Below are 20,060 nucleotides of genomic sequence, written 5' to 3' on the forward strand. Positions count from 1 at the left end.
GCCGGGCTGCAGCTCGGGGACTTTCCCCAGCGGGACCCGGCCCCGCTCCGGCCCGAGACCCCCGAGCTCCCCCCCGCGGAGCCTGGGCTCCGGGCGCCTCTCTCGGGAGCTCGAGTCCCCGAGCGTCACGAACCCCCCTGCGCGGGCCCCACCCGCCGCCCGGCCAATCCGGGGCGGCCCCGCCCCCCGCCCCGCCCGCAGCCCTTTGTCCAGCCGAGGAGCCATGGCCGGGGCCGGGGGCCCAGCGCGGCGGCTGCTCCGGCCCCGCCGGCAGCGGGGCGGCGAGGTGGGCGGGGCCGCGCGGCCGGGACACGGGCAGGGGGGGCCCGTGGGGGGTCCGGGCTGGGCGCGGCGGGGGGGTCCGGACCCGGCGGCGCGGGGAGCCCGGGCGGAGCCGGGGGTCGGAGCGGGTCCCGGGGGCGGCTCTGGGGACACACCTGCTCCGCGCGCCCCGCAGCCGGGGAAGCACCGGGGTGTCGGGGCCGTGGGGAAGCGCCGGGGAATGAGACACGAAACCCGGTCTGCGCCCGCACCGGGAGCGCTGCAGATCCGGCTGGTGAGTGGCTCTGAGCCAGGCTAGTCCGGGACTAGCTTAGGGTGACCAGCGGTCCCGACTTTGTAGGGACAGTCCCGTTTTTGGGGGCTTTTTCTTATATAGGCTCCTATTACCCCCCACCCCCTCTCCCGATTTTCACACTTGCTGTCTGGTCACCCTAGACTAGCTTGACTTTAGCAAAGCTTTTGATACGGGCTCCACAGTATTCTTGCCGGCAAGTTAAAGAAGTATGGGCTGGATGAATGCACTGTAAGGTGGATAGAAAGCTGGCTGGATCGTCGGGCTCAACGGGTAGTGATCAATGGCTCCATGTCTAGTTGGCAGCCGGTATAAAGCGGAGTGCCCCAAGGGTCGGTCCTGGGGCTGGTTTTGTTCAACATCTTCATTAATGATCTGGATGATGGGATTAATTGCACCCTCAGCAAGTTCACGGATGACACTAAGCTGGGGGGAGTGGTAGATACGCTGGAGGGTAGGGATCGGGTCCAGAGGGACCTAGACAAATTGGAGGATTGGGCCAAAAGAAATCTGATGAGGTTCAACAAGGACAAGTGCGGAGTCCTGCACTTAAGACAGAAGAATCCCATGCACCGCTACAGACTAGGGACCGAATGGCTAGGCAGCAGGTCTGCAGAAAAGGACCTGGGAATGAAAAACTGGATATGAATCAGCAGTGTGCCCTTGTTGCCAAGAAGGCTAACGGGATATTTGGCTGCATTAGTAGGAGCATTGCCAGCAGATCGAGGGAAGTGATTATTACCTTCTATTTGGCACTGGTGAGGCCACCTCTGGAGTATTGCGTCCAGTTCTGCGCCCCACACTACAAGAATGATGTGAACAAATTGGAGAGTCCAATGGAGAGCAACAAAAATGATCAGGGGGCTGTGGTACATGACTTACGAGGAGGGGCTGAGGGAACTGGGCTTGTTTAGTCTCCAGAAGAGAAGAATGAGGGGGGGATTTGATAGCTGCCTTCAACTACCTGAAGGGGGTTCCAAAGAGGATGGAGCTCGGCTGTTCTCAGTGGTGGCAGATGACAGAACAAGGAGCAATGGTCTCAAGTTGCAGTGGGGGAGGTTTAGGTTGGATATTAGGAAACACTATGTCACTAGGAGGGTGGTGAAGCACTGGAATGGGTTCCCTAGGGAGGTGGTGGAATCTCCATCCTTAGAGGTTTTTAAGGCCCGACTTGACGAAGCTCTGGCTGGGATGATTTAGTTGGGGTTGGTCCTGCTTTGAGCAGAGGGTTGGACTAGATACCTTCTGAGGGCTCTTCCATCCCTGATATTCTATGAGTCTATAACACCTCTGCTCCCCCCTACCCCACAAGCCCCAGGTGTCCCTAAACTCTGCCAGAAGCTGGAACTGGATGACAGGGAGCCGATCTGGTGCTAATCGCCCTGTTCTGTTCATTCCCTGTGAAGCATCTGACACCGGCCACTGTCAGAGGCAGGACACTGGGCTAGGTGGACCATTGGTCTGACCCAGTCTGGCCCTTTAATGTTCTTATGTAGAAGGAACAGCTGGAGCCAGGGATCGTGGGGCTGCTTGGGTTTGGGGGGCTGTTTGGAGCTGGGCTCTGGGGTGTGTCAGTGGGGGAGTCAGACCCAGACTTTGGGATGTGTTGGTCTGAGGAGTCTGTAGATGTGGGGGAGGTTTAAAGCTGGGGCTTGGGGGTGTGCCAGTGTGTGTGCAAGGGTCACAGCTGGGGTATTGGGGGGGTGGTTTGGGACATATTGGGTTTGAGGGGGTCCATGTTCAGATCCGGCACTTTGGGTATGTTGGGGTTGGAGCTGGGGAAGTTGGGGAATGTCTGAAGTTGGTTGTTTGGGATGTGGGTGGGGCTGGGGAATGTTTGGGGCTCAGGTTTGGGCTGCAGCCCTGTCACTTCACCAGGGTGTCCTGTGTGTTCCTTGGAAAACCTGGTTCCACTCTCACTGCCCCCCTGAGATCTTCCTCACTGAGGCTGAACTGTATCTGCCGAGCAAGTTTGAGTCCCAGGGGCTCTGCACAGGGATGTGCAGGGCAGGATTGGGCCCTGAAATCTGGAAGCTGTGAGGCTCTTTCGAGCAGTTTGTAACATCCCTCCCCCCGCTTCTTCCAGGAGGCACCGGGAGAGCATCTGGCCTGTGAGCGAAAAGCCGAGGAGGAGCGGCAAAGTGCAGAGCTGCTGGTAGGTGCCCAGAGCCCCCTGCCCCTCGGTTTGCCTGGGATCAGAGTGTCCTGAGTGACATCTGATGAGTTTCAACAAGGACAAGTGCAGAATCCTGCACTTAGGATGGAAAAATCCCATTCACTGTTACAGACTGGGGACCGAATGGCTAGGCAGCAGTTCTGCAGAAAAGGGCCTAGGAGTTACAGTGGACGAGAAGCTGGATATGAGTCAGCAGTGTGCCCTTGTTGCCAAGAAGGCTAACGGCATATTGGGCTGTATTAATAGGAGCATTGCCAGCAGCTCGAGGGAACTGATAACTCCCCTCTGTTCGGCGAGGCCACATCTGGACCATTGCGTCCAGTTTTGGTCCCCCCACTACAGAAGGGATGTGAACAAATTAGAGAGAGTCCAGCAGAGGGCAATGAAAATGATCAGGGGGCTGGGGCACATGACTTATGAGGAGAGGCTGAGGAACTGGGCTTATTTAGTCTGCAGAAGAGAAGAGTGAGGGGGGATTTGATAGCAGCCTTCAGCTACCTGAAGGGGGGTTCCAAAGAGGATGGAGCTCGGTTGTTCTCATTGGTGGCAGATGACAGAACAAGTTGGTCCTGCTTTGAGCAGGGGGTTGGACTAGATGACCTCCTGAGGTCCCTTCCAACCCTGATATTCTATGATTCTGTGACACAGCAAATACAGGGCCTGTCCTGCCAGCCTCAGCCAGGAAACATCCCCACTGGAGCCCAGGGAGAGAGCAGGGTCAGACCTGGGAGCAACATGATGTGTTTAGGGTCCAAGAGGCTGCTATGCAGGACAGTGTTGGTCTGTGGCCTGGAGAGACCCTGCCCAAGGGCTGCTCAGATATTATAGTGACCAGGGTTCCTTTCTAGCGCCTAGGGGAGATGGGGGGGAAGGAGAGGAAATATGGGTGGGCAGATGAAGAGTTTGGCTGAGTGCAATTTGATGAGGTTTTGGGGGGAAAGCCCTCCCCCCCCCCCCCGTTAGCCATGCGCAGCTCACCCCACCCTCCTTCCTGCACCCTTCCTGGCCTAACTGAGCTCCCATCACCCGCTGCATCAACCCTGTGTTCTGGTAAATAACTCCCATCTGCTGGGGGCACAGATCTGATTCTCCCTGTTACCGAGCCGCCCTCTCCCTGGGTTGCAGAAACAGACGGAAGCTGAGAGGCAGAAGATCGTTGCGGAGTGGAAGGAGCTGCGAGGGTTTCTGGAGGAGCAGGAGCAGCTCCTGCTGTCCCAGCTGGAAGAGCTAGCCAGAGCCATTGTCAGGAGACGGGACGAGGGCGTCTCCAGACCATCCGGGGAGATTTCCCTGCTTGGAGAGGAGGGGCAGCAGCAGCCAGGGAGCCAATCCCCACAGGTCAGACTGGCTTATGGCAGTGCTAATACGCTGCTTCTCAGCCCTAGACCCCAACGCCCCTCACAAGGTGGGTCAGGGACATTATCCCTATTGTACAAAGGGGAAAGTGAGGCACAGGACGGAGCGCAGTCCTGCCCCAGTCACACAGTGAGTCTGTGGCAGAGCTAGGGCTGGGACCTGGGAGTCCTGGGTGCTGTAACCCCAAGACCGTCTCTCCTGCCCTGTAAATGTCTATCTGCGTTTGCACTTTGAGGGTGAAATTCCCAGCCCACCCTCCCCCCACCAGGCCCAAGCTCCCATGTTGTCCCAGGCTAGTGGGTTCAGTGGTGTGAGGGGACTTGGGGGGGGCTCTCAGCACTAGGGGGAATATTCTCTTCCTGTCAAGTGCCTGGGGAGAGACTTTCCCCGATGGCGACCTAGCAGGGACTCCTGGGGTTGCTGAGGGCAGGTGTCCCAGCAGTGGGGAAGGGAGATGGCAGCTGTTCTCTGAACGTGAACCCAAGTGTCTGAAATTCCCCAAATACCCACGGCTCCAGTGGTGACTCCCCTGCAGAGCAGGAGGCCACCCCAGCCTGGGACAGGCCCACTGACTGTCTCTCCTTTCTCCCCCTGTGCAGGGTGCTGGACGCACTGAGAGCAGGTACGTCCTGGGCTCCATGGCACCGTTCGTGTGGAAAGCGATGGTTTAGAATTGGAATTCTCCTGACTGCGGCGCTTCCCCCGCTGTGACCCGCTGGCTGAGTGCCTGAGATCACGTCTTTCCTTAGTGGCTGCCTCAGGAAGGAGAAGAGCCTCTTACTATCTGACAGCTAATGGGGGCTGGCAAACATAGGGCTTGTGGGCCGGACCCAGCCTGGCTGATGTGTTTACGTGGCTGCATCACGTGTTCACAGTGTGCAGAATCTCAGCTTAGGTTTCTGGCTTTCGCGGTTGCAAAGAAGCCTTCCGAAATGCAAAGGGAGGTGATGGTGCCTTCCTGAGGGCCTGTCTACAGCGTTTCAGTGGAGACGCTCCCTATGGTGACGGGAGGGGTCGTCCCATTGGCGTAGGTGATCCACCTCCCCACAGGCAGGAACTAGGTCGATGGAAGACCCTCATTCGACCTAGCACTGTCTGCCGGGGCACTCACGGTTTATCTGCGCTGCTCAGAGGTGTGGATTTTTCACACTCATAGACTTTATAGACTTTAAGGTCAGAAGGGACCATTATGATCATCTAGTCTGACCCCCTGCATGCTGCAGGCCATAAAACCGTCCCTACCCCTTCCCTGGACTCTGCTGTTGAAGTCCCCAATCCTGTTTTAGGTGACTTCAATCGGCAGAGACCCTCCTGCTAGAGATCCCTGCCCCATGCTGCGGAGGAAGGCGAAAAACCTCCAGAGGCTCGGCCAATCTGCCCTGGAGGAAAATTCCTTCCCGACCCCAAAAATGGCGATCAGTCAGACCCCGAGCATATAGGCAAGAGTCACCAGCCTGACCCCTGTCAGCCATTATACGATTTACCTACCATTGTTTGGTTTTCCTTGACTACTATGTTTTACCATTAAACCATTCCCTCCATAAATTTATCTAACTTAATCTTAAAACCAGACAGGTCTGTCGCCCCCACCGTTTCCCTCGGAAGGCCGTTCCAATATTTCACCCCTCTGACGGTCAAAAACCTTCGTCTAATTTCAAGCCTGAACTTCCCCACGGCCAGTTTATATCCATTCGTTCTCATATCCACATTAGTACTAAGCTGGAATAATTCTTCTCCCTCCCTTGTATTAATCCCTCTAATATATTTAAAGATAGCAATCATATCCCCCCTCAGCCTTCGCTTTGTCAGACTAAACAACCCAAGCTCCTCTAGTCTCTTTTCATACGACAGGTTTTCCATTCCTCTGATCATCCTAGTGGCCCTTCTCTGCACCCGTTCCAGTTTGAGTTCATCTTTTTTAAACATGGGAGACCAGAACTGCACACAGTACTCCAAATGAGGTCTCACCAGCGCCTTGTACAACAGAAGCAGGACCTCCTTATCCCTACTAGATATACCTCGCCTAATGCATCCCAAGACAGCATTGGCTTTTTTCACCGCCACGTCGCATTGTCGACTCATAGTCATCCTGCGGTCTACGAGGACCCCTAGGTCCTTCTCCTCTTCCGTTACTTCTAACCAATGCGTCCCCATCTTGTAACTAAAATTGTTATTAGTCATCCCCAAATGCATTACCTTACACTTTTTACTATTAAATTTCATCCTATTTCTGATACTCCAATTCACAAGCTCATTCAAGTCTCCCTGCAGGATATCCCTATCCTCCTCCGAATTTACAACGCCTCCCACCTTCGTATCATCCGCAAACTTTATCAGCCCACTCCTGCAATCGGTCCCGAGGTCAGTTATAAATAGATTAAATAAAATGGGTCCCAAAACCGAACCTTGAGGCACTCCACTAGTAACCTCCCTCCAACCCGACAGTTCACCCTTTAATACGACCCGCTGCATTCTCCCCATTAACCAATTCCTTATCCACCTCTGGATTTTCATATCGATCCCCATGTTTTTCAGTTTAACCAATAATTCCTCATGGGGTACAGTATCACACCCTGAGCAATGTAGTTAAGACAACCTAATATTCTAGTGCAGCCCAGGCCTGAGTCTGTGAAACAGCCTGAAACCCTGCTCAGAGATGTGTGAACTCCCCTGGGAGTCTCATTGGTGTGTAGCTGAAATGATGTCACTTGAATGTCCACTGCTGAGCTCTGTAGCAGGTGGGATGGGGAGGGGACAGGAGTGAAGCCCTTGAGTGGAAGGAATAGGGAGTTGCTCTAGGGAGGGAAGAACAGAGGAGAGACACACAGACACGGGATGAGAGAGGGGGGGCAGGGGGAAGGCAGGGAAACAGGGTAGAAATAGAGAAGTGGCTGTTTTCCCAGGGAGTGAAAAAGTTGTGACAATGAAGTACTTTATAAATAACAGTACTTAAAAGCTTTCTATATAAAGGGCAGATACACCCCCCCCCCCATGATCTTTGTGCCTGGGTGTCCCCAGTTTATGCCCTAGCCTAAGGACAATGATAAGGGATACAGGCCTCTCCACCAATGGGGCTGACACCCCGGAGGTCACTGCTTTAGCTGAAGTTCTCAGGGCTATTGGCATTAAATGGTCCAGGTTCAATCCCCGGAGAAGACCTGGGCTCTGTCTGTGGCCACTGTGAGCACATGAGACACGCCCACTCTCTGGTCTCTGTCTCCTCCCTTTCCACATATCCCAATGCTGGTGCCCCTTGTTACTGGAATAACCCAGAGTGGAGGGTGGCACAGCACCCCAGCGTGTCCCAGGGAGGGCACCAGAACCTGTCTCCATTCAGGGCCCCAAAGGCTCCCCACATCCCATCTCTCTGGGCCCATGGAGAGCACAGGGCTGTGGGCAGGTGACATCTCAGATGATAAAGTTCAGATGCAGGTTTCCCAGAGTTTGGGGGCTTCTGGGATTGGGGATCAGACCCATGTCTCACCCTTCCTGCTTTCCTCAGCAGGGAGGACGGGCCGTTTCAGAAGCCAGAGCAGGGGTTTGCGGAGCTGGAGAAGAGACTCAGCGATTTCTCTCTGAAAAGTGCCATCCTGCAGGAGGTGCTGCTGGGATTCAAAGGTGAATTGGAGTTTGGCAGCAATGCCCCTTCTGGTTAGAGGGCCCCTCGCCCTGGGGAGGAGTCAGGGGCTATAGTGTGTCGCTGACCCTGGGCTCCAGCTCAGGGAGTTTCCCTTCCCCATGCGAGTAGCCTGTGGGGCTGGCTCTGCCTGAGTTATCAGCCGCGCTCTGGGTCACCATCTCATAATGAAAAGCAGGTACGTTAGTAACCAATAGGAATATGCCCATGAATGCGAGGGCCTGAATTCTCACCTCTCCCATCCTCTCCTTCCCCAGAGACTCTGCGACTGGAGCTGGAGAACAACACAGGTACGTTTCTGTCTCTCATGGGGGGGATTCAGACCAAGAACCATGTTAGCGGCAGGGGCTTGCTGCCTCCAGCCTGAGATAAACCTGAAAGCGGTGGGACAGCGACTGCCCAGGTCACTCCTGCGGTGAGGTCTGGTGGGGGTCAGAGTGAATCCTGAGCTGACGGGTGCATTTCCCTTTGAGGGAAGGAACAAGAACCTGAGTGGTGTGAAATGGGGAGACGAGGCTGCATCATCCTTACACGGTGCAGCCTGCGGCTTTAATGGGCGTCGCCACAGGGCGGCAGCAGAGTCTCGGGAGTGAGGGATTGGAACCCTTGTCTAGACTGATCCTGAATGCGAAATGGGGCTGCTATACGGTGTGCGGACTGGCTGTGAAGGGAAGAGCACTGCATTGTATATGGCCCAAGTTTGGATGAGCAGCTGGCTACTATAGCATATGTGGACCGACCCTGGGAACTATTAATTCCAATAAAACCCACATTTCATAATCTTTTCCTTCTGAAACCCGACTGTGAACTCGGGCAGGTTGCAGCTGTGCACAGTAACTGTTTCACTGCTGTGTTCCTATCGCGGCCAGAGAGCCTGAAACCATCGCAATGGTTAGTAGAGATGGGGACGAGACAGAAAGTTTGGAGCCAAAATGGCATTTGCTGTTGTTCGCATTTGCAGGCGAGTGAAGGAACCGAGGAATAGATGGTAGCCCAGTCGCCCAACCAGAGGAAGGGGAGAGGGTGAAGGAGATAGAAAGGGCGACAGGAGAGAGACACTGAAGGAGAAATTAAATGGAAAAAAAGTCATTAATGCAGAGGCCCGGTGACAGCACCCGCCCTTCCAGAATGCTGAATTCAGCCAAATTCAAACTTCTGCAGCCCAGGAAAGGGAGAGTTTGGGTGAATGTCCACACAACCCATCTCTGTGCCCCTGGAGCTGACAGGTCCTTTGTTATTGTCGGCCGGTACTCCAGCTGCATTCATTGCTTTAGGAGTAGCTGTAATTGTGACCCGGTGTGCCTGGGGCAGCCCTCACTGGAAATGTCAGGACAGGCTGCAAAAAGAAGAGCAGATTCTCCCAAAACTGGTCGTTCACACTGAAGTTAGACTCACCAACCAGTTGCAAACTGCTCCTGATTCCCCACTCTGGTTATCTAGAAGCTAAAAAAGAAATCACACAACCCCCTTTACTGCATTCCAGTTCTCTGGCCTCCAATCAGCATCTAGGTCCAGTAGAGTGAGAAGTCATTTAAAACCTCTGCTCACTATACAAAATGTTCTTCTGACCCCAAAGGGTCAGCCACATCACCAGGCCAATATTAGTTTGGATCTTACCCAAAATACCACGCTGCCAGCCAGTCCTTTAGTGTCTGAAACAAAAGGTTTATTATAAAAGAAGAAGAGAGTTGTTAAGTGGTAAAGCAATCGGATATATACAAGACTACAAGGTCCATATATCAGGTTCCTACCAGTACTGGTGAGTTTGGCGGCTTGAAAGTCCCTCTGGAACAGATCCTCAGCTTGGATGGGTCGTTCAGTCCTTTGTTCAGAGCTTCGTTTGTAGAAAAGTTACTCCAGAGGTAAGAAGCAGGAATAAAGACAAAATGGAGAAGATGCAGCTGCCCTTTATATTCCTTTTGCCATGTGTTTGGTACTTCCTTTGTCCCAAACACAAACTTCACAGCACGTGGCATGGAAAAGCCTTAGAGTTCTGTCCATAGGCCTGCCCCTACATGTCTTGCTGACTCATAAGGTGTAGTCCCTGGCTTTTTTAATGGGTTCATTGTACAGCTGATGTCCCTTGATGGCCCATCAAGCAGGCTTAGTTCTGATGCCAATCTGTCTGGGGGTGTCACCCAGAACCACGGCATGAGTTTTGAAATACAGATGTACCACGCATATCTAGAACTCACAGTATACAAAGGTGATACAAACATACAAACAACATTATTGCCTGGCAAATCACTGACACCTTACACGGCATATCTGGCACGATTCATTGCAACTTTATAATATTGGTATTAATAATAATATCAAATGTCTCACAGTTCCATACAGTGTCGCAGTACTGAGTGGAAGTGTGTGGAGGAGTTTGGCAGCACAGTGATTGTGCTATGAGGTGATCTGGGGAGCTGTGGCTCTCTGGGGTCGGGGTGTGTGTGAGTCTCTCTCCCCAACCTGTGGGATATGAGGAAAGAGGTGCGTGTGGACCTGGAACAATCCAGCATGCCTGATTTCAGCACTGCACTGTCACTAGCAGGGCATAGGGGCCATCTTGCCAAGGGGTGTGTCAGCAGCTAGGGGGGAGATGTGTGCGGTGTGGGTTTAATGGAGGGGAAGTAAATGGTATTGTGCGCACCAGGGCCCTAAAGGGGCTGAAGGAGTTGTATCACTGAGTAGCTGTGGTGCTCTCCTGTGGGGCAGGCTAAGTGTAGGGAGCTCCTGGCCCATACAGGGCCAAGGCAGAATGCGTGAAGGGTGCACGGGGCCGTCACTCAAAGTTCGGCTGTGTGGGCAGGTACCATAACTCTGTATTTGCTGGTTTTCATGAGTTGGGCTTGGCTGAACTTGATGTTCTGGAAGGGTCCGGGGCTGGGCACTGGTAGGCTGGGGAGGGGAAGGTTTGGGGCGAAGAGCTCCTGGGAGCTGGGAGGACTGTGGGGAGGGGGTTACCGTAGAGCAGGTGCTCTGGAGAGTCGCGGTGTCGAGGAGGGCTGGACAATGGGAGGCATTCAGGACAGGAGCTCTGAGGAGGTGGCAGGCTGGTGGTGGTGTGAACAAAGGGAGGGTGCAGTGCAAGCAGTGGTGGTACTGGTGGGAGGCAAGGAAATTTTTGTGGGGCAGGAGCTCCTGGGAAGTGGGAGTGGGGAAGGCTTGGAATAGTGGGAGGGTGGGATAGAAAGCGGTTGAGGACCTGGAAGCGAAGGGGGTTGGGGCCGGGGGAGGAGAACACAAGGAGTAGGTGCTGTGGTCCCAGGATGTGAGGAGGGCGGGGGGAGGGGACTGTGGAGGAAGAAGACTAATGGCCACCAGGGAGGGAGGGCAGGTTGGGGGGATCTGGGGTTGGGGGAGTCCCAGCCCATGAACACAGAATCTCTGCCCAGGCCCCATTGCTTTGGAACCTACCCTCCATTTTTTTAGTCCACTTTCACTTTCTTTTACGTATCTTTTATATTGTTATAACTCTTGTCCTCCCTCCACTGCTCGCTCCTCCCCCTGCCCACCTCGTCCCTACTCACTGAAACCCTGGACACTTCCTGCATTTCATCCCTGCCACGGGACAACCCCTTCCCCGGCATAAAGGGGCACTTTCTTGGTGATGTCACAGGATGGTAGCAAGACTTCAGGGAACTCAGAGGATCTTGCTTCCCCCTCCCCGGCTGCAGCAGCCACAATCTCTCTTCCCTGCAGGCTCCCTGGATCTTTGAGCTGGTTCCTCTTTAGGTCACGTGACCTGAGTCTTATTTCTCGCGTTCTCCTTTTCCAGAAGAATTACAGTCTGTTTCTCCCAAATTCTAATTCCCTCTCCCCTCCCTGGGGGATTTTCATACTCTCTCCTATTACACGGAACTCGATAGAGTCCGTAATTCCCCAGAATGTATTTTCTTGACAGCTAATAACCCTGAGCTGCTGCATTTGGTGCTGACGACATTCCTCCCGCGTGCTGAACCCAGCCAATGGTCCCCGTTTCCTGCGGCCTCTGCTGGTCACCGAACACCTCTTTTGGTGAGAAGAGCAGCCAAGGCCACTCCTCTCTCTGCAGTCTCCTCTTTCGGGGACATACAGTTGCCTTCTCTGTTTTAGGATCCCCTTGATGATGAGTGTCTGGCTGTGTGTGTTCCCAGCAGAGATGGAGATGGTTACATTCCCCCATTAGCAGTGTCCTGCAGCTTTGGGCACTTGGGATTTCACTGGTTTATAATGAGCTAGGGTTAAAACCACACAACCTTGTCCCACAAATTCACCTGCCCTCCCTTGTTTTCTTTCCCCTGAGCAGGGTTTCCAGTTTCCAAACCTGATGGTGTCTCCCAGCTGGAACAAGGGGAAGAGCCGTGGGTCCTGGGTCTCCAGGGCTCAGAGGAAAGAGAGATCCAGGGAGGTGCCTGCCGGGGTAGGAATCAGTTCAACTAACTCAAAACTTCTTGGTGTCTGAAGAAAAGAGCTGGGATTCCCTCCAAAGACCTTGTGAACTCTAAGTTCAGGGTTGTCCCCAGCATGTGATACGTCCTCATGAAGGAGGTCACAGCTTCCCACCCATCCTCACTGACATCTGGCATAGCTCCCTCCCCAGTCTCCCTTGCCCCTGAGCATTCACATGGGATGTGGAGGCAGAACGGGGATCTTCTCTCTTCTCTGGGGAAAGATGGGAGGGGTTCAGCTCCTGCGGTCCCTCCCCCCATCTCTCCAGCAATTACTGTCGTTTGTTTCCCCCTTTCCCCATCCCCTAGCTGAGGTTTCCTTTCAGCCCAGCACCTGGAATGACTCTCGCCTGGATTCTCTCTCTCTATCCCAGCAGGCGAAGGGGCAGTGAGTAAGAGCAAGGAGGAGAATCTTCAGCAGAAAGATCACGAGCTAGTGGAATCACCCGGGATGTTTTCAGAAAGATTTGAAGGGAATATTCACTGGAGTCGTGAGCGGAGAAAAGCTCATGAGAGTCAGCAGGGAAATCAGCCAGGGCATGGTTGGGGAAGTGGCCAGGACCTTCAGGAAACCACAGCCCAGCAGAGAATTCCCCCAGGAGAGAGAAAAAACACCTGCACGGAGTGTGGGAAAACCTTCAGTAGTCGCTCCAACCTTATTACACACTGGAGAATCCACACAGGAAATAGACCGTATAAATGCTCAGAGTGTGGGAAAAGCTTCAATCAGCGTTCAAACCTTATTAAACATTGGCGAATCCACACGGGAAATAGACCCTTTAAATGCCATGACTGTGGGAAAAGCTTCACTGACAGCTCAAACCTTACTCAGCATCAAAGAACCCACATGGGGGAGAGACCCTATAGATGCTCAGAATGCGGGAAAAGCTTCACTCGGAGCTCCGACCTTATTAGACATGAGACAATCCACACGGGAGACAGACCCTTTAAATGCTCCAAGTGCGGGAAAAGTTTCAACGATCGCTCCAACCTTATTACGCATCAGAGAACCCACATGGGGGAGAGACCTTATAGATGCTCAGAGTGCGGGAAAAGCTTCAGTGTGAGCTCCAGCCTTATTACACACTGGAGAATCCATACGGGAGAGCGACCCTATGAATGCTGCGAGTGCGGGAAAAGCTTCACTCGGAGCTCAGACCTTATTAGACATGAGACAATCCATACAGGAGACAGACCCTTTAAATGCTCCAAGTGTGGGAAAAGCTTCAATGACCGCTCCAACCTTATTAGACACCAGAGGATCCACAAAGGACAGTAAACTCATTGACTAGGGCTGGCCAAAGATGCTTTTGCTAATTCCTACATAGAGATCTTTAAGGCTGTTTGCACCGTTGTGTCACTGTGCGCTCTCAGCTGCCCCACTTTTGTGTTTGCAGCTCACCCTTCTTTGGGGTGAATCCCAGGGCCCCTTCTATCAGCCCCTTTGTCCTGGTAGTGGAGGGGATGGTGTCCCCCACCTGCCGGGAATATCCATCAGCCCCGTGTGGGGAGATAGCAGTGACCTCGACTAGCTACGTTGAGATATAATCTGCCTAGGCCATGTCTCCACTGGGATTTTCCATGGAGATAATTAGCCCAGGTTAGCTCTCATAGACTCATAGACTTTAAGGACAGAAGGGACCATTATGATCATCTAGGCTGACCTCCCGAATGATGCAGGCCACAAAGCCGTCCCAACCCTTTCCCTTGACTCTGCTGTTGAAGTCCCCAAATCCTGTGGTTTAGAGACTTCAAGTAGCAGAGAATCCTCCAGCCAGCGTCCCCTGCCCCGTGCTGCAGAGGAAGGCGAAAAACCTCCAGGTCCTCTGCCAATCTACCCTGGAGGAAAATTCCTTCCCGACCCCAAATATGGCGATCAGTAGAACCCCGAGCACGTAGGCAAGACTCTCCAGCCAGACCCTCATTGCTCATTGATACTATTTACCAGCGATGGCACACTGTTCATTTGACCAAAATCATGTTATCCCATTAAACCATTCCCTCCATAAACTTATCTAGTTTAATCTTAAAACCAGACAGGTCCTTTGCCCCCACCGTTTCCCTCGGAAGGCTGTTCCAATATTTCACCCCTCTGACGGTCAGAAACCTTCGTTTAATTTCAAGCCTAAACTTCCCCACGGCCAGTTTATATCCATTCGTTCTCGTGTCCACATTAGTACTGAGCTGAAATAATTCCTCTCCCTCCCTGGTATTTATTCCTCTGATATATTTAAAGATAGCAATCATATCCCCCATCAGCCTTCGTTTGGCTAGGCTAAACAACCCGAGCTCCTCGAGTCTCCTTTCATATGATAGGTTTTCCATTCCTCTGATCATCCTAGTGGCCCTTCTCTGTACGCGTTCCAGTTTGAGTTCATCTTTTTTAAACATCGGAGACCAGAACTGCACACAGTACTCCAAATGAGGTCTCACCAGCGCCTTGTACAACGGAAGCAGGACCTCCTTATCCCTACTAGATATACCTCGCCTAATGCATCCCAAGACCGCATTGGCTTTTTTCACCGCCACGTCACATTGTCGACTCATGGTCATCCTGCGGTCTACCAGGACTCCAAGGTCTTTCTCCTCCTCCGTTACTTCTAACTGATGCGTCCCCAGCTTGTAACTAAAATTGTTGTTAGTCATCCCTAAGTGCATCACCTTACACTTTTCACTGTTAAATTTCATCCTATTTCTGTTACTCCAAATTACAAGGTCATTCAAGTCTCCCTGCAGAATATCCCTATCCTCCTCCGAATTGGCAATACCTCCCAACTTTGTGTCATCCGCAAACTTTATCAGCCCACTCCTACAATTGGTTCCGAGGTCAATAATAAATAGATTAAATAAAATCGGTCCCAAAACCGAACCTTGAGGAACTCCATTGGTGACCTCCCTCCAACCTGACAGTTCACCTTTCACCTCCTGATGTAAAACATAACGATTCCTGCAGTGCAGCCACAGCCCATAGTGCCCGGCATTATCTAGCATGTTCCCCCTGGACCTGACTTAACCTCCATCACTTTTCCTAGCCTAGACAAACCCTGGGCATCACTGTCCCCTACGGTCAGCAGAGTGATTGTCAGAGGCATTGAGTTCCCCCTTGGGGACAGATTGGCTATGTCTACACTCCAAAAACTCCTGCAGCCGCAAGTCTTCGAGTCTGCCTGGGTTTACAGGCGTGGGCGTATGCTACAGACCTAAAAATAGCCAAGGAAACAGATGAGACTGGAGCTTGGGCTCTGAAGCCTGGGGACGGGGCTTTTAGCGCTGTAGCATGAGCCAGAGTCAAGAAACTGAGGATCTGAGAATTGCTGCCACTTTTTCCTTTTTGGGCAGTGTAGACATATCCATAGAGTTTATTCTGCCCGCATTCTACCGCTCCACCTCCCAAAGTGTCACGTGATGCAACATTCTCAGCTCCCTGATTTAGGGTCACATTGTGATACCTACGTGCAGACCCGTTAGGGCGAGAGCTGAAAGAGACGCAGACCCAGAGCAGGAATTGGAATGGATCCCAAACACTGAGTAATTGTTCTATGCTTTCATCTGCGTTTCCCACAACCGGCAAAGCTGCTTCTGGGCTTTTTCCTGCTCAGCTGGGATCGTTGCTGAGGGAAAGTTTGGCTGTTTTTCTCCATTACGATGATGCTAAAACGTTTGTAAATTACCTGATTCAAAAATAATGAGATGGCGCTGAGTGAAGCACATTTGAACGGATCAGAGGACAACACAATGGGAGAATCTGTTGTCCTGATTCTGAGTCATCAGATGTAGCCTGCTCTGCAAGTTCAGTTTCTATGAAACTGAAAGTGTCTTATCCCCCTTGGTATTGTCAGTTTCTCTCTCTTTCCTGAAGGCCATTTAATCCCATCACTGGAAGGCAGTTTTGTTAAACAGAATGTAGCTTGGATTTAGTGGGGACTTCGAGACAAATGACCATTTGCTAAAATAGTCATTTATTTATTTTTGTTTTTTCCTTGCCCCTCCATGATGACGTGGCCCACAGGGGAAGTTCACGTGCAGTTCAGTCATCAGGAGAGGTCATGCTTCAACCTATTGGACATGCTACCATGGAAACAGTAGTGTTTGAAAATCTCCACTCCGAGATGGTAAATAACAGCACACCCCAAACTAACTGAAGTAACTGACTACAATCACACCCATGTTCAGCTGGTTACGGCGGTATCGTTGCCGATGGTCTGGGAAGAGAATTCTAGAGTAAGTGACTTAGAGCTAGGGAAAATAACCGTTTATTTCGTTCCCAAAGTAGTTGAGGCCCAGGCCCTTCACATTAGGAAGATATTTCCTTCCTAATCAGGTGCATGTTGCCTGTGTTTTGGGAAACACTGTCCCCATCTGTGTAGGTGTGGAGGAAATGGAAGTGGCATTTTTGCTGAACTTACCGTTTGTACGTGGTGCAGATGTGTATAAAATGAACTCAGTGTTGAATGTGGGGTAGTTGCGGAATAGTGATTTTTGAATAGATACCTCACTTTTGGTGGCTTGCAGGGATTCTGATGCAGTCCCTAATTTAGACCTGTGCCACCAGATTAAAGAAACAAATTGTACATGTTTGGGGAAGCTTTTCCTCAGTAACACTGCTGAGATTTTGGGTGGTTTGGTAAAGGATTCTACTCCAGAGAAGTGTAAATTTACCCTGACCAAGGCCAAGGATTTGGCAAGCACTCAGTAATAGCAGGTACCAGTGGTTGGTTTTCACCTCAGAGAAGGACTCTGTGGTGGCCCAGGTAAAACTGTGTTTAGAACACCTCTCCCTAGGTTAATGGCATTGAGTAAGGTCCCTGAGGATGCCATAGATAAACCGGGAACAATTGTCCTTTACCAAAAGGCAAAGAAAGAAGCAGTTAGTGCCTTCAAAGGACATTCCTTCCTCATGGATCGCAGTCTGGCGCCATTGGTGGACAACAAGGACTTTCATGCCGTGTAAGTGATGATAACCACTGAGGGAATGGATGTGTTAGATTCCAAGTGCAGACAGCCGGATACATAAATGTGGATTCTCTGCTTTTGTCTCTTACTTTTGCCCTTGTGCTTTATGCATTTGCATCACTTCTTCTTCACGTCCTGCTAATTTGAAAGATTAGAAAGTGTGAAAATAGAGTAGAGGTGCTTGTTCTCATGATGCAGACCTTCCCACATAGTGTGAGACCCCTTTCACCAACATTTCTAGCAGAAGACCAAGAGATAAACCAATTCAAAGAAGTGGAAGACACCTATGTTGACACAGAATGCAACTTTACATGAGACTCACTTGATAGAACTGGGAATTAAGAGAAAACTAACACATATAAGATTTTGCAATCTTTGAATATGTTATTGTTACCAATGGAAATGAAATTGAACATTATTGGTTGAAGAGTAAGACACTAATTTTGTGATAACATGAATTATACTGGAACACTGCGATTTTACACTGGTTCTCATTTACTGTAGGAAATGGTGACTAATCTTTTAAAGTATATTTGATGTAAGATACATCCTTTGGACTAATGAGTTCTGAAGAAAAACCTCACTTCAAAGGTTGGAATGGGGGGATACGAGAGAGAAATAGTGTATATGAGAGTACTGACCCAGTGTTTTACTTCAGATAGAATTTATTTCGACAAGCTCTAAAGCAAATTTTCTGTTAAGTGGAAATTGCTTAAGGAGACATGTAGTATAATCTTTTACCCAGTTAGTCTGTAAGAGTACGTCTTCACTACCCGCCGGATCGGCGGGTAGTAATCGATCTATCGGGGATCAATTTATCGCATCTCGTCTAAACACGATAAATCAATCCCCGAACGCGCTCCCCGTTGACTCCAGAACTCCACCAGAGTGAGAGGTGGAAGCGGAGTCGACGGGGGAGCCGCGGCCATCGATCCCGCGCCGTGAGGACAGGAGGTAAGTCGAGCTAAGATACGTCGACTTCAGCTATGCTATTCTTGTAGCTGAAGTTGCGTATCTTAGATCGATTTCCCCCCCCCACCCTCCAGTGTAGACCAGCCCTAAGGGTCATTGAGTTCCCTACTTCTCTTGTTTGCAAAGCAAAGGCAAGACATCTGTCATGAGATGTGATGCTTTCTCAGGGTGTCCAGAACTGTAAGTCACCCCTCTGCGTCTGGTGGTGCTAACCAAAGTGACAACTCCTTGCCACTCCAGTTTGTTAGCCAGCCCCATAGATTCCACAGGATGCCACCAGTCCTAATTTTGCCTGCCAGGTTAACCCTTGTACTTGAGTCCCCAAACTCTCCAGAAGCATCTCCCTGCAGCCTCCAACCCCTGGTCACTGTCACAATTACCAAGTTCGCTGTCTCTAGAGAGAGTGTACCACCAGTTTGCGTGATTTAACCAGGAATTCATACTGTGTTTTAATATAATAGCACTGACATGCTTATGATAAAACAAAGAAGATTATTAACCGAGGACAGAAATTTAAGGGATACTAAGCAAGAATAATAGAGACAGCAATGGTTACAAATCAAACAAAAGCATAACATGCTTCTAAGTGATTAAAACCTTAACAAGCTAAAATCCTTGACTAAAATAAGTTTCTAACTAAAGAAACCTTTTAGCATTACCCACTGTGATGGAATACACCCTTACACACTATTGTAATAATCTTTGTACAAGGTGAACACTCATAACTTGAGTGTTCCTGCTCAGGAATATCATGGTAAAGTGCATATAGTATTATTATATGTAAAGTTATGAACATAAAAATCGTGACTGACGTGCATTTCCCAGGTAAGTCTGGGGAGTGGTTAAATCGGTTTCTCAAAGACAAAGGGCAAGCCAGGTGTCAACAAAGCTGATGGACAATCACCTACCAAGTGACCAATCTTTAGCAAGGAAGGGAGGCAGGGACAGAGGTCTGCGTACTAACAAAGAAACAGCCTAGAGTCTCCTTCCTCCAGCAGACTGCCTGTTTCCTCGTTCTCAGATGGGAATGCTTTACAAAAAGGGACTAAAAAAAAACCTATAAAAAAAAGAGAGAAAGATACCCCAAGACCCTCTTCTCTCTCTCTCTCTCTCTCCTTCCCCACCTCATTCTCTGCACCTTAGAAGTCAAAGGAAACCACCATTGGGCTCTGCAGGAGGGGGCCTGACCTGAAGAGTTGGGTCAGAAATGCTGCTAGAAACGTGGTAAGAAACTTTGCTTGAATCTACTATACAGGTAGTTTGGTAAGCTAGGCACAAGAAAACATTTAATCTTTTTATTTTTCTTGTAACCACTTATGACTTTTATGCCTCATTCCTTGTACTCATTTAATCTATCTGTTTGTAGTTAATAAACTTGTTTCATTGTTTTATCTGATCCAGTGTGTATTTAAAAAGCATGTGGGTAACTATTTAAGGTAATAAGCTGTTGTGTATTTATTCCCTTTAAAGGAATAACTGACTTTGTGATAACACAATGCCCTTTTGCTTCTTGTATTTCCCAAAGTTCATTGTCTTTGGCTCAAGAGTCAGGCTGGCCCCCTGGAGTTCAGACACCGCTGTGCTAATGCCAGACTCTTTCCTCATCCTCCTGGTTATTGTTGTTTACCTCAGATGCAAATGACCTGCCCATTGTCTCAACCTGCTCGGTTTCCATGTGAGACTGAGGCAAACAGGCAAATCAACATTCCTTTGTCTAGGACAAATTCGTTTATCACCTCTGCCTTCAAAACATGTTAGGACATATTTCCTGCACACACACGTAACTCTTCATGCACCGTCCACCCACACATCACACAGTGATATTAATGAGTGGTGTGTCGCCAGCTTTCATCTGACAGCAGTGTGCTAGGTGCAGTGAGTGGTTTAGGCCAGACGGAGTAGTGAACCGCCAATGGGTGTCTGTCACAGAAATCCACATTGATTTTTAAGAATGCTGATGGATGCATGATA

The 20,060-nt window shown here is 50.7% G+C and overlaps 1 protein-coding gene across 4 annotated transcripts; it reads left to right on the forward strand.

Moving 5' to 3' along the window:
- Positions 1–213: 213 nt before the first annotated feature.
- On the forward strand, positions 214–19,480 carry LOC128829166 (zinc finger protein 586-like). 4 transcript variants are annotated; one of them, XM_054014428.1, is made up of 8 exons: positions 214–286; positions 2,661–2,729; positions 3,876–4,088; positions 4,706–4,728; positions 7,609–7,724; positions 8,001–8,033; positions 12,023–12,136; positions 12,539–19,480. In XM_054014428.1, exons 1-8 carry the CDS (start codon positions 224–226, stop codon positions 13,441–13,443), a joined length of 1,536 nt encoding a protein of 511 aa, XP_053870403.1. In that variant the 5' UTR covers positions 214–223; the 3' UTR covers positions 13,444–19,480. The 4 variants fall into 4 exon arrangements, with proteins under 4 accessions (XP_053870403.1, XP_053870405.1, XP_053870404.1 ...); XM_054014430.1 differs by having other exon boundaries at positions 12,542–19,480; XM_054014429.1 differs by having other exon boundaries at positions 7,612–7,724.
- The last annotated feature ends 580 nt before the right edge of the window (positions 19,481–20,060 follow it).

The sequence above is a fragment of the Malaclemys terrapin genome, chromosome 25 (genome assembly GCF_027887155.1).
Source record: "Malaclemys terrapin pileata isolate rMalTer1 chromosome 25, rMalTer1.hap1, whole genome shotgun sequence".
NCBI classification, from domain to species: Eukaryota; Metazoa; Chordata; order Testudines; family Emydidae; genus Malaclemys; species Malaclemys terrapin.

Excerpts from the sequence above, each read along its gene's own strand:
- LOC128829166 (XM_054014428.1), top strand. The coding sequence starts at position 224 with ATGGCCGGGGCCGGGGGCCCAGCGCGGCGGCTGCTCCGGCCCCGCCGG. Across the intron at positions 2,730-3,875 it reads GGCAAAGTGCAGAGCTGCTG|AAACAGACGGAAGCTGAGAG; the intron begins GTAGGTGCCCAG and ends CCTGGGTTGCAG. Across the intron at positions 4,089-4,705 it reads CAGGGAGCCAATCCCCACAG|GGTGCTGGACGCACTGAGAG; the intron begins GTCAGACTGGCT and ends CCCCCTGTGCAG.